We start from the raw sequence: 16,070 nt of genomic DNA on the forward strand, positions 1-16,070 counted from the left end.
TACATCAAAATACGATGCTGTTGTAATTTATATTTATTAGAAACACTATGTTGTTGTTTTTTAAATAAATTTAGTTTTGGTCAAAGTTTGCAGTATAGAGGTCAATACAAAAAAAGTAAAATAAACATAAATACAAATAATTTCTATTGCTTTTTCTACCTTTAAATTTATTGGATAGCATTTACCTTCAGTTTATCTTTTTTTAAATGTTATGATTTATTATTTCATTGCAAAATTCTCAGTGGTTTGCAAAAAGAAGAACTTGTGCCACAAGTCCTCCTGTTCTTCTTTTTGCGGATACAGACTAACACGGCTGCTACTCTGAACCTTCTCAGTGATTTGCAAACGATAGCCCCAGTCCTATGTGTAGATGTGAGTAACTTTACTCATGACATCCCCGGGACTGCTCCCCTGAGTAAAGTTACACATGTTTTTTTTATTTTATGTGCTTACATGTTTGCAAGAGTGGGGACAAAATCCATATATTGAAATATACCCATCTCTGGACAAAGTGTAGCAGATAGGTGAACAACAGATGGGGTGAAGATAGGGAAAAATGGTTAGCCACCGGAGCAAACCCCCTATTCTCAAAAAAATACCATATGATCTTTAACGTCCATGCAGAGGGGACAGGACACGGACAGTTAAAGGCCCATGGGAAAGACGTGCACACAGACACTTGTATGCAAGTCTTGCTAACTTTCCTTTTTGGAGCTGTGGTGTTCCTGAGTAATCTCGCCTTCCTTAGAGGCAAAGACTTTGAAGCAGCATCTCTTTTCATTGCCAAAAAATAGTACATGACTAGGGGCTGGGGAGGAGGGACAACGATTGCATTCTGCGCCAGACACAGTTATTGTAGTTCTCTTCGCAAGGAACAGCCCCCCTGACACCAGCAGGGATGCGGGAGGGGGGGGGGGCAGCAGCTGCACATTCTCTCGCGCATGCACGCAGCTAACCCCCCCTCCTGCTGTTGCTTCTGCTCAGACTCCAGTCTCCGTGCACTGCCGCTGCAGACCATGGCACCTTGGCTCCAGTTCAGCTCCTTTTTCTTCACTCTGATCGCCTGCTTCAAGGGTCACCAGCTGGCTGGGCCTGCCGGAGGACCCAGCAGCAGGCGGGAGCCTGCGGCCGACACGTGTGGATGGAGGGTGAGTGGACTGAAGCTTTGTTTCTTGTTTCTCCGCACAATCGGGCAGATTCATGCGCTGAGTTGGGTTTTCCAAACTTGCAGGATTTGGCGGAGTGGCGTGGGGAGATGCCAGAGTTTCCCAGCTAAGCCTCGCAAGCGCTGTCCCGTGGGCAGCGGACTCTTTGCAGCCCAGCCCATCTGAGCAATGCAGGTGTGGTGCCTACCTGCCTGTCCGACTTGCTGCTTCTCCCGAATATGCAAGGAGAGCTCGCTGGGCAGTGTACGGGGGGGAGGGGGGAGCCTCTTCTGCAACTCCTTTGCTGCTGCTCCAAGGCTCTGCAGCTGGTAATTTGCGGCCAGGAGGAAAGGTGGCATTTCCAGAGAAGGGATAGTTACTGGTTTCTCGCCCTGGGGGTGCGAGGCATCGTTTAACCAGCGAGTGTGAAGAAGTCACTCAACAGGTCCTTTATCCGCAGCTCTCTCCTTCCTTAACTCGACCTGCCCTGCCAGCAGGATAAAAAGGCGATCATTTGGGCTTTGTTATTTTAATGATTCGAGGCCGGCTTGGGGTCTTAGCTTCAGGCCTGATCATCAGACATAGGATGTAGGAAAAGTAAATTGGCGGGGGGCGTGGAGGGGGGGAGCTGGAAGGTGAAACATTCCGTTATTGGTCTTTACCTTTTGTTCCGGCTCCTGGTGCGTTAGCTTCAGACTTTTCTTGCTGCGTTTTCCTGTTTGTTTTTCAAAAATCACCTTTCAGTGTTTTCTCCCCACAAAGGCTAGCGAGAATTCTAGTTAAATTGTGGAGTTCCAAGGACCATAGGAAGGAAAAGACTGACTTTCATTGCCTTTCTTTTTGTTAGATTCTCACTAATGATGTCATTAGTTTCAGATCATAACATTTGAAAAAGTTCCTGCAAGGCACAAATCAGGGATATGGAGGGAATAGTGTAATTCACTGGAAGTTAGAAAACACTGGAAACTATGTAAGAGAGAGAAAAATTTCACATATTGCATCTTAAGTCACGGTTTACTAGCAAAATATATTTTACTATAGTATTCATGTTTCACAAGATGTAAGCCGTGTGCGCCACATATTTCAAACTACCAGCATACATATTTCTGTCAGGTTCAGCAGCAGCTATTAAATATACTGTCATTACCTATTAGGAGTTATAATGCTTGATTAATTTTGCTTATCTTGACATCTAGAGGAATGTGCAATATATATTTAATTGATTTTTCCTTACATAATGAATTATATTGTATATATTAAACTGATTATATCTGGGTCTGTTTAATGTAAAGCTTTTAAAATGCTCCCCTGTAATAAATCTGCTAAAAACACAATCTTTCAAGTTACTGTGAAGAAAACCTTTATTTTTGTATCACATACAACAAATTTAAGGTTTTAATTTCCTAAACAAACATTCCAATCAGTTAGACTGTGTTACCAATATATTTTTTATTTCCAGTTAGCAAATTTGCCTGACCAGTTTTTTAGATAATGAATCTTATTCTGTAGTACAATTCTTAATTGAGAAAACTCGTATTGATTTAAGTGGGAGTTTTGCCAGAGGAATGACTGCAGGAAGGGACCCATTGTCTTGGTTGTGTGGTATTTATCTTGGAGTGCATGTAAGTTTTGAATAGACTTGACATACTATTAAATGACTGATGGCCCCTGTAACACATTGTCTGCTCTGGGGCAGGGCTGCCTTTGAAGTGCTACCCTGTAGGAAGTAAAGAGACTATTTGCTCTATTAAAATTCCTTGGTATTTCCTCTGTTTAACCACAGGCCACTTCCCCTCTGCCACTCTAAACACTGCAGGGACACTGACTGATTGAAAAGACATAAGCCCTGAAGTAATTGTACCTTATTCAAATAGATATTCTTATTGTAGCTTATTTATAAATGGTTTCTAATCTGTAGGTTAAGGGCAGGAACAAATCTAAAAACTTTATAGAGAGAGATGAATAGCAAGCATGTCTAATGTGTTTTGAGTAAAACAATGCTTGTTAAGCTAATTTTCACTAGTATAGTATTGAAAAAAATATTGTTTAACTGTTGATATTTGAGTAATTAAACAAGAGATAGAATGTGACTTATCTATGTGTGTGTTATTTTTCTTATCACTGGTAGAATTGTGTGGATATGTCACACTTTTCTCACAATTGCATTGGGGGGAAAACCTGCCCCCCCCTCAATTTGAGCACTTTTATTTATTTTCCCCAAATTCATGCTCATTTTCCTCATATGTGAAATTTTCATGTCACATTCTGCTTAGGTTTGCTTAATTTATTAGAACAAAAAAATATGAACTTGTCTAAAAAATACTATAATCTTTTTGCTTTTAATCTAATGTAAATATTTGAAATTTGTCTTTGTTTTATTGCAGTAAAAACTTCATTTGGTAAAGGAATAGTGTAGATTTGTGTTGGTAAGAATTTATATTTGCAAATATTTGCTGTTTCAATTCAGAGACCCTCAGCTTATTCTTAATCATTTGAATTTGCAAAATCTAAAGGTTATGGAACAGGTCCTGACAACTTTAGTTGCAAAATATGTGAATACTTGCAGTGCATTCTTTTGTAGTAGTTTGGTCCCAGTCCTGCAAGACCAACATGGCTCTGAACAAGCAAAACAGTTAAGCATATGTGTAACTTACGAGCACATGAGTAGTCTCACTGAGTGAAATCCTCCTGGCCTCACTAACCTCAGTGGCAGAACTTCCTTCGATTTCAGTGCGGCCAGGGTTTCACGCATTTACTTCAGTGAGAATTTTAAGGCTTATCTACATTTGCAAGTTGTACAAGTTTGAGTTAGGATTGAAATTTAAAGCACAATAGCTATTCTGGAATAGCTCCCTGTGTGGACACTTATTCTGAAATAGCTATTTCGGTTAATTTCCCCATGTAGGTATTGTAAGGAATGAAGGACTGAGCTTTAAAATTTAGTTGTATATATTTGGGGCCCAGTTCTGCAAAGAGTTAAGCACATGGGTAACTTTACTCACATAACTAATTTTGTTGACTCCAATGGGACTACTCATGTGAGTAAAGTTTTCCACATTCTTAACTCTGCAGGATCAGGCCTTTGACTGTGTTCGGACTAAAACATAAGATTAATGAGACTATTGACTGAGAGAGAATATAGCATTTGGCATATTTTAAAGCAAAAAAACAAATAGTATTGTACATTGCCCACAATAGGGGCTCCTTGCATTCCTCCATTCTCCCCCAGAAGCTTCCTATGTGCCATCCTCCCATCCGCTTCTATTCCAGGGATTTTCTGCAGTCTTCATCATCCCGTCCCTCATGCCATGAGCTCCTGTGTGGCCCCTTGCTCTCCCATGCTAGGGTTCCTGATTCCCTTCCCCATGCCAGGTGCTATGTGTGCAATCCATTCTACCCATGCCTCCCCCCCCCCCCCAAACTTTCTGATCTTCAGAAAGTTTGATTTTCGAGCTGATTTTCAGTGGCACTCAAACTGCTTGGGGGGCTCTGCATTTTAATTTAATTTTAAATGAAACTTCTTAAGCATTTTAAAAACCTTATTTACTTTACATACAACAATAGTTTAGTTATATATTATAGACTTATAGAAAGAGACCTTCTAAAAACGTTAAAATGTATTACTGGCACGCAAAACCTTAAATTAGAGTGAGTAAATGAAGACTCGGCACACCACTTCTGAAAGGTTGCCTACCCCTGTTCTACACCAACAGAAGAAGTTTGTGTCCAGACATGGGGGCTGTGCTGGCGTAGCTATGCCAACATAACTATTCTGGTTTAGGCTCTGTATTGTAGACATAGCCTAGATCACTTAACTAAATTTCCATAAAAAACATGCTAACTACAGCATGCCTACTGCTTTATGTTTATTTAAAAACCAACAACACAATTTAAGTATATACACTACTCGAACAGAAAGATGTCTCTTCATTACAATTGTTTTATAGTGGGTCTGAGCCTTTCTTCCATAAAAAGCATTTAGTCTAAATAGTGCAAGTAATGTATTTTCAGAGTTGGCTTTCAAATGCACAAAACATTCAGAGAGGAAAAATGATGAAAACTTATTCCAGTTTACTTATAATAAACTTGTTCTGAATATTGACAATAAAAATGCATCTTTAATCTTTTACATGCATTTTATTGTGTAATTGTGTACTTTGACTATTCAGGACATTCAAAAGGCTCATGACCTAACAAGCATCTCTGTAGTTGAAGGCCTCCCAGCAATATTATGGACTGGATTTGTTTCCTCTTTATAATGCATGCCATGGTTTAGATTTCAACAAACAAAAGTTGCCTCTTAACAACTTGAAACAAATGTATCGGTCAGACTAATTTCAAAATCTAGATAATTTATTTGAGGAGCAAAACAAATACTTAATTCATTTCATAGATTTAAATATTTTCTTGTCCACTGGTGGAAAAAAGTTAAGCCATCATTAGATGACTCTAGCTTTTCTTTAGTTAATTACTTGATAATGTTAGTGTAATGTGGATGTTAGTTCATTAAAGCTGCAACATTTTAAATGGGTGTTTAATAAGGACCAGCTGTCTTTTCCAACAGATCCGTCCAAAGATGATGAAACAAAGCTTTGATGTGAATTTGCCCATTTAATTCTGCTCAAAGGCTGAAGTTTGCCAATTAATTTGGCATTTTATTAGGGTACTATAAAAATGACAGGAGTGCAAAGTTTTATTGGTGAACAATAAGACTAAAATTGGTCTTCAATTTTTAAATGTGAAAAGAATTTCTCTTTACTTTACTTGTGGTTGTAAAATATGAAGTGTAATGCTCCCAATAATGTTCAATGGTGCTTGAAGGAGGAAACTCCAAAAGTTTTATTTTTATTTTTCTGAAAGTTAACAATTTACCTTGAAGTTTTATGCTGTATTTATGCTTTGTTTATCTGCTTAACATAAAACTGAACATTATGTGTAAAAACTGATATATAAAGCATAGCACAATTTGAAAAAACACATATAATTTATATCTCAGGTTATATATCTCCATTAATTTTGTGGTGTTCCCTTGTTCTTCCCTCCGCATAAAATTATATTAATTTTGACAACCAATTTTGTGAAAGAAGGGCAAGTCATAGGAGCTATTTTAATTAAGCTACTTTTTATTACTTTCAAATGGACATTCAGCTTGATTTATTTTAAATGCATATATATTTGAAACCCTGTTTCGAGATTAGATATAAACTGTGAAACTGGAAAAAAAGATTTTATCCTATCACGTTTTTTGCAATTGTAAATTCATCCAGCTATTTACCTTTCCAAGCTTTGACAATTATAGTCACCATTGTTTACACTTGTACTTGTGCCTCTGTATGAGTTTCCACAAGAGATTAAAATCAGAGAATAATGATTACTTTACAGCATATAGCAGTTTGCTACAGTAATGGATGGTTTCCTGCAGCTGTTCTGATGTGCAATATTTATTTAACAAAAATATATGGTTTTGAACCCCTTTGTCACTTTAGTGACTATCCTAAATCCTGTTAGCTGAGCCATATATTTAAACATCTTCTGTATGCTTCCTTTTCCAGCATGTTAGGCCTTATGCTACTTTAGCAATATGTTGTGCATTCAATAGCATACTGAAAACATCTCTTCCTGGGTTTCACAATAACTGTCATCAGACTGTAGAATGAGTGACCCCAGAATTCCACAGTGGTGTGAAAAGTGTAATATTGACCCATATAATCTAAGGGGTCTCTTTTTTAAAAAAATGATAAATAGTCTTGGAAGGATTAGTTTTTTATCAGTCAATTCGGTAAAGTCAGTTTCATGATACACACCCAAAAATATCTGAAAAAATATATCCGTGGATAATTGAAATTTACAGATAGACAAAGTAAGAAAAATGCTGCTGGGGCACTTATCAGACTTTGATTTAGGGATAGTTACTTTGAATATTTTCACATTTGATATTGGCAATTTGTGTTTTAACAGTTGTATAGCTTTAACTTTTTGAATGTCAATGTCTACTGTTATTAAATAATTATTGTCTGACCTCTCCCATAATTTCCCAGAAAAGTGAAAATTTAAATGGATAAAAATAGAAAAAATATTAAAAATAAACCAGTACTATCAGTTGAAATTATAAAATAATCTATTTAATGTTGTTTATTTCTGCAATTGAACGCGGCACCTGTATCAAGTGTATATAACATACAAAATGTACTTCCAAAAGTTAATTCTTGGAAGTATGCCATGAACATGCATGAATGTGGACAGCGGATACTGAGCAATGTAGGGAAGTCAAGTGCATATTGTTTAACATTAGCTATAACAAGTTTCCATGTTACAGATGTTTCTTAGTAAATCTGACTGATCTTTAAACTCCACTGGACCCATTTCTAATAACCCATTTTCAAATTGTAGTATTGCTTTGTAAAACGCTTAGAAATAAATGGTCTGACAAACACTCTGATAGAAGGAGTTGATAGTACCACTATAATAGCTTACTATTTAACAGATGATTTTTAAAAAGTTCTCTAAAATCCACATGCTTATTTGGGTTGTCTTGAAAATTGCTGTGCCTCCCGGGACCTAGGGTAAAATTAGTGATCAAAATTTGTGGTTGTTTGAGCAAGAGGTTTCCAAGATACAGCCCATTCCTCTCCCCATCAAAATGGAATCAAAATGTTACAGTTCTTGTAACTTTATTTTGCCTATTGTGGCTCTGATCCTCCCCAAATTGATATCATCCACTCAAGATTGATCTGGGCTAGTGTCTGGTACCCACTCCTACTTTGAGAAAGCAAGATTAAAAAAATTATTCAAGGTAAAAATTGGATCTACAATATGGCTTGAACCAAGTTGACATGTCAGAGGAAGAAATTTGCCCATGTGCATCAGGACTAGAGTTTAGTTGCAATCCAGGATGGTTGCAGACAGCCTGACATCAGATTAATTGGGGGCTAAAAGATGACATACTGTGGCTTTTGAACCTGAGCACCACCCATGTACTGTGAATTAGCTCAAGTCCTACCTACACTTGGGAGTTTTCTGAGGCTGTCTTGTGCACATTAGTTGCATCGTGCAGGGTCATCTTCTGGAAGTTTTGCCTGCAATCGTTATGCATACTCAGATTTTACTTTAGAGGAATTGTCAAGAATAATAGCATTAATTAAATAGAGGGAAGATTAAAGATTCTAGTAAGCAGCAGCATTAGGATAATGTAACCATGCCACATGCTCCTGACTCATTTTCTGAACAGTGGGTCTGAGTGTGAGGTATGTATAGCAAAGAAAGTAGCTGTGACTCTCATCAATGTCAGTATGATCAAAGTGCTTATTAAGTATCAGGAAACTACCCATAGTAGAGAGCTCTGTTCTAAAAACTTATGTGACGTCAACATTGACTAATGCACTGTCAGAATATTGTATAAATCAAATCAGTAACCCATATTTTTCATTAAAAATAAACACATTTACACTTTCTACAATAATTAATCCAGCTACACAAACTAAGGGTTCAGACCTCTTGATTTTCCCCTTCAAAATGTTGAGGTTCCTTAGAAAAATTGTAGTTCTTTAAAAAAAAAAAAAAAAAAAAAAAAGGCAGAACAAACCTCAAATGACATTCTCCCTTCACAAAGGGTTATAAAAAAATCAAGCAATCCACAAATAGCAATAAATATTGTAAATGATAGTCTAACCTAAAAGCCAGAAGTTTTGTAGAACCTTTCTCATCCCGGTAAAATGAAAAGATATAGTGGTGCAAGTGGGATCATTTGCTCAAGGGTTTCTCAGATACAGGCCCCAAATAAGGAGCCGATTTTAATAATCAAAGTGTTCTAAAGTACATACACATAGGGGGATTGTCTTGAAAATAGGTATGCTGTAACAGAGGCTGGGATAGCGTTTGCAGTGCAAATTTGGGGTCATTTGAACAAGGGATTCTCAATATAAGGCCCCTCCCGTACTATGAGCTTCTTTTAATTTTCACTAATATCTGTGTGAACAGTATGATTATCTTGAATATTGCATACCACAACAGAAACAGGGGTATGCTTCTGCATACAAATTTGAAGTCATTTGGTCAATGCGTTCTTCAGATTCAGCCCCCAATAAAGAGATGATATTAATATTAAAGTTGCTCTAAAACCTACATGCACGGTGAGATTGTCCTGAAAACTGATAGTTCATAACAGTGGATGGGGTAGACTTGGGAAGGTGGTGAGGAGATCACCCATTGAGATGAACAGGCTACTTCAAACCTCAGCAATCCTCCTAGACTTCAGAGTGTTGTGCAGGGCGCTTTCCCCCTACATTAGCCCTAAATGGAGTATGGTATCTGAGTCTTTCATCCATGCCTCTTTGCTGCCTCCAGCTGGTAGATGTGCTTCTCACAGCCCATTGGTTTACCACGTACCTTCCTCCTCATTGCCCCTCCACCCATACTGGGGACATGCAGAGTCCAGGAGGAGGCCAGAGATGGTAACAGACTGCCAGTAATGTGTTCCCAGGAAACTTTCTTGTGCCCGTGCATAGGTACTCCCTAGTCAGACCCCCATCATTACCACCACTCACTGAAAAAACAAGGGTCATTCACTGCCCCAAAACTTTATTAATACAGAGTTAAGGTTGACTGGCAGTGCTACATACCCTTCCAGAATGTCAAGTGCACTTATACTTTAAATCTCTGAAACCAGGAAAAGATGAGTTACGGTGCATACCAGCCCCTCTCTGTAACCTTAACTCTGCCCTCCTTGAATGATGCTCCAACCTGCTCTGACAGACATCATAGCACTCTTTTTCCATATGATATAGGATACTGTGGGGATGCCTATGGTAGGAGAAACTGTCACACTATGTCCTGAGTAAGGCAAAAGTTGCATTTGGGGCACACTTCATGAATCCCAGCTGGGTAGGCCTGGCCTATAGTTGACTATTTCACCTACTCTGTATAAACCACCTGTGAAGGGGCTCCCTCTTCACCTCCTGGAAACACTGACTAGTGAACACTCTCTGTGAATTAAGCACCACACGGTCCAGCAGGGTTCCAAGTGTCTTTATTGTGGTTTATGCTCCAAATATATCACAACAGAGCAGCAGTTGTCTGGAACCCCCTTCCTGCTCCCTGGCTCATACTACTTGCTTTCTTCTCAGAGCTACCCATCTGGCAAGCTAATTACCTAATTAGTTCATCAGGCTCCCTACAGGTGCAAATGATCCCTTCTACTCTTCCAAGCCCAAACTACCTAAGCCTCTCCTATTCTAACTACACCCAGTGCTCTGGGTGTTCTAAGTGACCAGGGTGCTGGCTTCCAAAGGCTCAATTTATAGCTGCTAACAGCACCCTGTCGCACCAAATGTTAGCACCCCTTGACTCTTGTCCTCAGGATTCCCCTTACAACACGACCTGCATCTCTGCCCTGTAGTACACTGTTATGCTTACCGTCAGACTGTTACAAATCCCTCAACAAGAATATTGTGCTCCTCTATTTGCATAACCCGCATAATTCAGCACAGAAATGAGGGGTCCCAGATCCATTGGGTACCGATGCATCACTCTTTGTATCACAGTTTGAGATGCAGCTACTTGTTGCAATTAATCCCAGCATTAGTCAATATACCTGTCCCTAACACAGTGAAGGACAGTTGGAGGGCGTGCAGATAAATGAGAGAATACAATTCTGTGGGTCACACCATACCACATAAAATGGTACACTCCTCATGTCCGTTTATTATAGGGCAGCCCTGGCCAAAACATACTATCCCCAGTTTATCGTATTAGTTCCGGGGGCAGAGTTAAGGTTGTGAGGAGTACTGTTGTGTGTAACAACTGGATTCAAGAGATTTAAAAGTAGGTGCACTCGATGTTCTGGGAGGATACCTGGCACAACTAGTCAGCTTTAATTCATGTGTTAATAAAGTTTTTGGGTAGTGAATATTCTATAAGGGCTTCCAAACTGGCAGTACTCAACACCAGCTCTTCCAAGGTGTTGAATCCTTTCAACCCGCATGGAGTTCAATGGGTGTAAGCACCTGACAGGCTCAAACTCATAATATTCTAGTCTAGCATATAGTTTTAAATACTTTGCTAAAATCAAGTTCCTTAGGAAGAAGTCATTTGAATACATTTAATTTATGAATTGCACTGCATTTTAAAAATGTACTCTTTACTGGACATGCATCTTTTTTATGACATTTTTGAAGAACAATTTCTAAAAATTGTCTATATCAATGTTTCTAATTCATTTAATTTATTTGTATCTGATTTTTCCTAAGTGATTTAAACTTATGCTTCATATTTTACTTTCACTGGGGTTTTAAATGGCAATGTGAACTACTCAATTTTGATCATTCTTGGTGAGCAGACTTGGATTTTCATTTCTGGACACCCCCACCCCACTCCAGTGGGAGGAACTAAATATTTCTGATCTTACTTCTGACCATATTCAAATCCAACCAAGCAATCAGTGACTTCCCTGACTTTTTTTGTATAAGGCTGTGGGAAAATTCCTGGTTGGCTGGCTATGAATTAATGAAAATCCTTAGAATGCTTCACTAATGATAGCTCCTGTGGCTTTAAAAAAATGCTATTCCCTTTTTTAATTTGAAGGAGGTCATGGGGGTTTACAGAAACTAAGAAAAGAAAGCGTAACATCTGGTTGTGCTCTGCTGATGACTGCTTTTGTGTAAAGAAAAGTTATGGAGTCTCCTCAGCATCAAATGCATTCAAGGTGATCCTTCATAAGAATTTCTTGCAAGAATACATTTCACTCAAACTGTGTTTTCTAATTGCTTTTACTCTGTATTTTGAAATACTGTTTTTTCTGTTAACCAGGACAGTTTTGAAATCCTAAATTTGTAATATTTTCACCTAAATATATACCTTAATTTTATTTTCTTCTCTATCAAATATTCTTTTGCTTAACTCAGTTATGTTCCTATAACTTTTTCTAAAGGTTTTGAGTCCAACATTAAAAAACATTAAAAATAGATCTTAGGTGACCCTAATGAAATTGATGGAAGTTTTGCTTTCAGAGTTTATATCCATATAGATAGCTATTTTAACTACTTGATTATAAAGTAGTTTGAGTTTTTGAAATAACTTTTTTATAATTTATATATACATATTAATATATAATATGCATTAATATATATTAATGTAGTTAATATATAATAACAATTTTGGATAATAATACTTTTATCTGGGGGTTCTTTGTTACCTTTCACTTAACCATGTTTGATAAGTTGAAAAGCCTGTCCTGTAAATGTTTTGATCCAAACAGCCAATATTATAAATGATTAGTCTAGAAACTGCTGGCTGTTCATTTACAATTACAAGTGGGTATTCTGTGCATGGTTTATATGGCTATCAGAAAATATAATAGGAAAATATGTACAGTTTTTAACAGTAACATACACCTCTACCCCGATATAACGCAACCCGATATAACACGAATTCGGATATAACGTGGTAAAGCAGCGCTCTGGGGTGGCGGGGCTGTGCACTTCTGTGGATCAAAGCAAGTTCGATATAACGCGGTTTCACCTATAACGCAGTAAGAATTTTTTGGCTCCCAAAGACAGCGTTATATTGGGGTAGAGGTGTATTTACAATATCTTATCTGTTTTTGAAAAATATGTTTTGGTTTTATAAAGTGATTCAAATTAACAGTCAGGGCCTGTGCTTATCACTTATAAGTGGCCTGCTCTGCACCTAATACTGGCATAGCTATATTGGTCAGGGGTGTGAAAAAAACATACCCTCTAGCAACATCGCTATGGTCACAAAACTTCAAGTGTAGATGCAGTTATGCCAACAGAAGAAGACTTCTGTTGAGCTAATGTTGTTTGGGGAGGTGGGGTTCCTGTACCAGTAGAGAAAGCTTTTCCTTCTGTCAGTGCATGCTGCATCTACAGTAGGAGGCAAAGCTATGCTGGCATAGGCTCTGTAGTGTAGACATAGCCCATGAGTTAGAAGCAAGGGTCAAGATTTTTAAAAAGGGGGTCAAAATCCTGTCTCCCTGAAGTCAGTGGTAAAACTCATTTACTTAATTGAATTTCTCTTTGTGTGCCTAGAGTTTGGCTTCTACGTCCATATGTAGGTGCCTAAATAAGAGGCCTGATTTTCAGAAGTGCCTAGCATGTAGCAGCTCATCTTGGCTTTAGTGGGAGCACTGGATTCTCAGCACTTTTGGAAATCAGGCCACTTATTTAGGCCTGCATCTAAATAAGGCCTTAGTGATGGGATTTTCAAAAGTACCTAAATGACTTCGGAGTACAGGATTGGACTTTCAAAGTGCCTAACAAGTTAGGCACTTAGCTCCCATTAATTTTCAATGGGGCTTGCGCTCATAAGTCACTTAGCTCTTCTGAAAATTCCACCCAAAAAATGTAATTTTAGGCACCTGTTTTTTTACAATCTGGCCAAAAAAGGCAGAGGAAAATTTCCATTTGTGCCTGTGAAAATCTCTCACTAGATTATGAAATGCACCACATATAAAACAGCACCATTCTAAAAGATTTACAATATTTAATGTTTTGATTGTGCTTTTCATCTGAGGATTTCAAAATGGTGAGTACTTCACAAGCATTAACTTAGATTTACAATCTTGTGAAGAAGACAAAGGATATATAGGAACCATTTCAGCCTCCACTGAAAAGCAACTGCCTCTGTGGTGGAACGCAGCAGTTATTTAACAGTGCATTGTAATGCTGTACATTTTCTGACAGGAAATGAAGAATAGTGTATCCAGTTGTAACTCTAAGGGGAATTTAGACAGACTATACTTTCAAAAATCATACTAAAATTACAGAACAGAACCATAGGGTCTTTTATGACCATAAGTGGTCAAGGATCTCTGTTTCACATCTCATCCTAAAGACAACAACTCCGTCAGCACATAACAAATGTGCTGGAGTGCTGGTACCCTACTGATTTGGATTTAAGGGGCCTTCTGAATTGCTAAGATCTTTGATTTTGTTTACAGCATCAAATCTTTTTCTGAAGCCTCTCTATGTCGTTACACAGGACATGTATTAACAGCTCAAGACAACATGGGGGGAAGATCCTTAGCTGTGTAAATTAGTGTAGCTCCACTGAAGTCAATGAAACTACATTGATTTATGCCAGTTGAGAGTCTGGCCCTTATCCTTGATGTTTTTGTCATGAATTAGTTTTCAGTGTCAGATCTTTTTTTTGTTTAATAATAGAAAAATGTTTAATAAGTGAAATAAATGTTGAAGACTATCAGGATTGTATAAGCCGTACCATCATAGTTAAAGCTCTATTATTACAATTCTGTCAGTTAGTATATCCCTAGATTAAAGGCTGAGTTGTTAATATTCTGTAATTAACCTGATGGTTTATCTTTCTTTTGACTGAAATTAAATGTTAATCAATCTCTCTCTCTCTCTCTCTCTCTCTCTCTCTCTCTCTCTCTCTCTCTCTCTCACACACACACACACACACACACACACACACACACACACACACACACACACACGTAAGTTAAAATATCAACAAAACTTGACCCTTAACAGGTGACAAGTTATTATTCTATGCTGTTCCAGAACAGCAATGGAAACAAAACCTGTATCTTTTATTCATAAGTTAGGGATAATACAAGTCGGTATAGCTTAGGTTTTTCCATATAGTTGCATTTGTAAGAGTAATTCACTAATCATGCCATTCACTTTTGGGGTTCTTTTCGAGTAAGGACCGCTAGCCGTGAAATGTCATGCAGAGATTTTAAAATGGGACATTCAGCTCACTAAAGAATGATCTGCAAAGACAGAATTTTCTTTTTATTACTCTTTTGGCAGTAAATGCAAGAATAGAAGCCACAAAATAAATGAGGCTAAAACCCAGTATAATCCAACAATGCTGATAGGTATGAATAATTATTTTTCAGGTTAGCTGTATTATATTTGATATGAACATTTTGGTTGGTGGTTATTGTGTTCCACTCACATGCAGAACTTCACTTTTGCAAATTCGGTGTGATAGTTTAGTAGTTTGCTTTTCTTTTGGCTTGATGAGTTTTGGTTACAACAGAGAAAATAATTGTTTCAATATTTATGTTTCATATTTATTCCAAGTAGCTTTGTTGTTGTTGTGAGTTATTATTTACAGTGGAAGTGGAAGCTTACAGCAGTTTTAGGACCCACTTCTCAAGTTAGTACAATAACAGGACATTTTCTGTGTAGTAGATGAAGGCTTTAACTGGAAGTGTTTTATATACCATATTTATCTTCCTGTTAAGTGTTCAAAGATTAGCTTTTTAGACATTCATGTTAGCTCTGACAAAAGGAAGCCTGGTAAAGATTGTAAGAACTACTGCCTTGATTTAACTCGCTAATCTTTACAGTTAAATGTTTAAACTCTTAAATCTTATGCTGCAATTCTGACTTCCTGTGTGTTGTTTAACTAAAATGGCTGGCAGGAGAAAACCTGTGCATACCATTAACTTTTTGTCCAAAGTCTTGTTTGTTAGGAGTAATTGTTTCATATAGTAAAATGCTCAGTGTACTATTTGGGGCTTATATTAAAAAAAAGTTTGTAAATCTTTTTAACATATTGTCAAAATCAAAAGGCTTTTTTTTTCTTCAAAATTTGATCAAAGTAGCATAACCTGTGCCTCTGTTTTTGTTACACACACTGAAGGTCTGTGGATAACATTACATTTTTTCAGCATGAAACTGAACACTTCAAATCCCTAAAGCAGTCTCAAATTTATGGTTAATAAAAGAATTTATTGTACTCGATGTCATCTGTTATATCACTCTGGGAGCAGAAACTGGCAGTGAGTGGACAGGAAATATTTCCATTTCAAATCGCTTCAATCGTATGGTCTAGGGCAAAAGTTTCTGATTTCAGCAAAGTCACTGTACATAGCAACGTAATTAAGCACTTTTAGTTGATTAAATGTGTATTATATCTTTTCAAACAATATTAGTT

The 16,070-nt window shown here is 37.5% G+C and overlaps 1 protein-coding gene across 1 annotated transcript in view; it reads left to right on the forward strand.

The window, feature by feature from the left end:
* The first annotated feature begins 861 nt into the window (after positions 1-861).
* Positions 862-16,070, forward strand: part of IL17RD (interleukin 17 receptor D) — an 89,281-nt gene continuing 74,072 nt past the window's right edge. Inside the window, exon 1 of the mRNA XM_005310021.4 lies at positions 862-1,148. Within this exon, the coding sequence (XP_005310078.2) occupies positions 942-1,148 (207 nt within the window). The 5' untranslated portion in view covers positions 862-941. The remainder of the gene's footprint in view (positions 1,149-16,070) is intronic.

The sequence above is a fragment of the Chrysemys picta genome, chromosome 7 (assembly GCF_011386835.1).
Source record: "Chrysemys picta bellii isolate R12L10 chromosome 7, ASM1138683v2, whole genome shotgun sequence".
NCBI lineage: Eukaryota > Metazoa > Chordata > Testudines > Emydidae > Chrysemys > Chrysemys picta.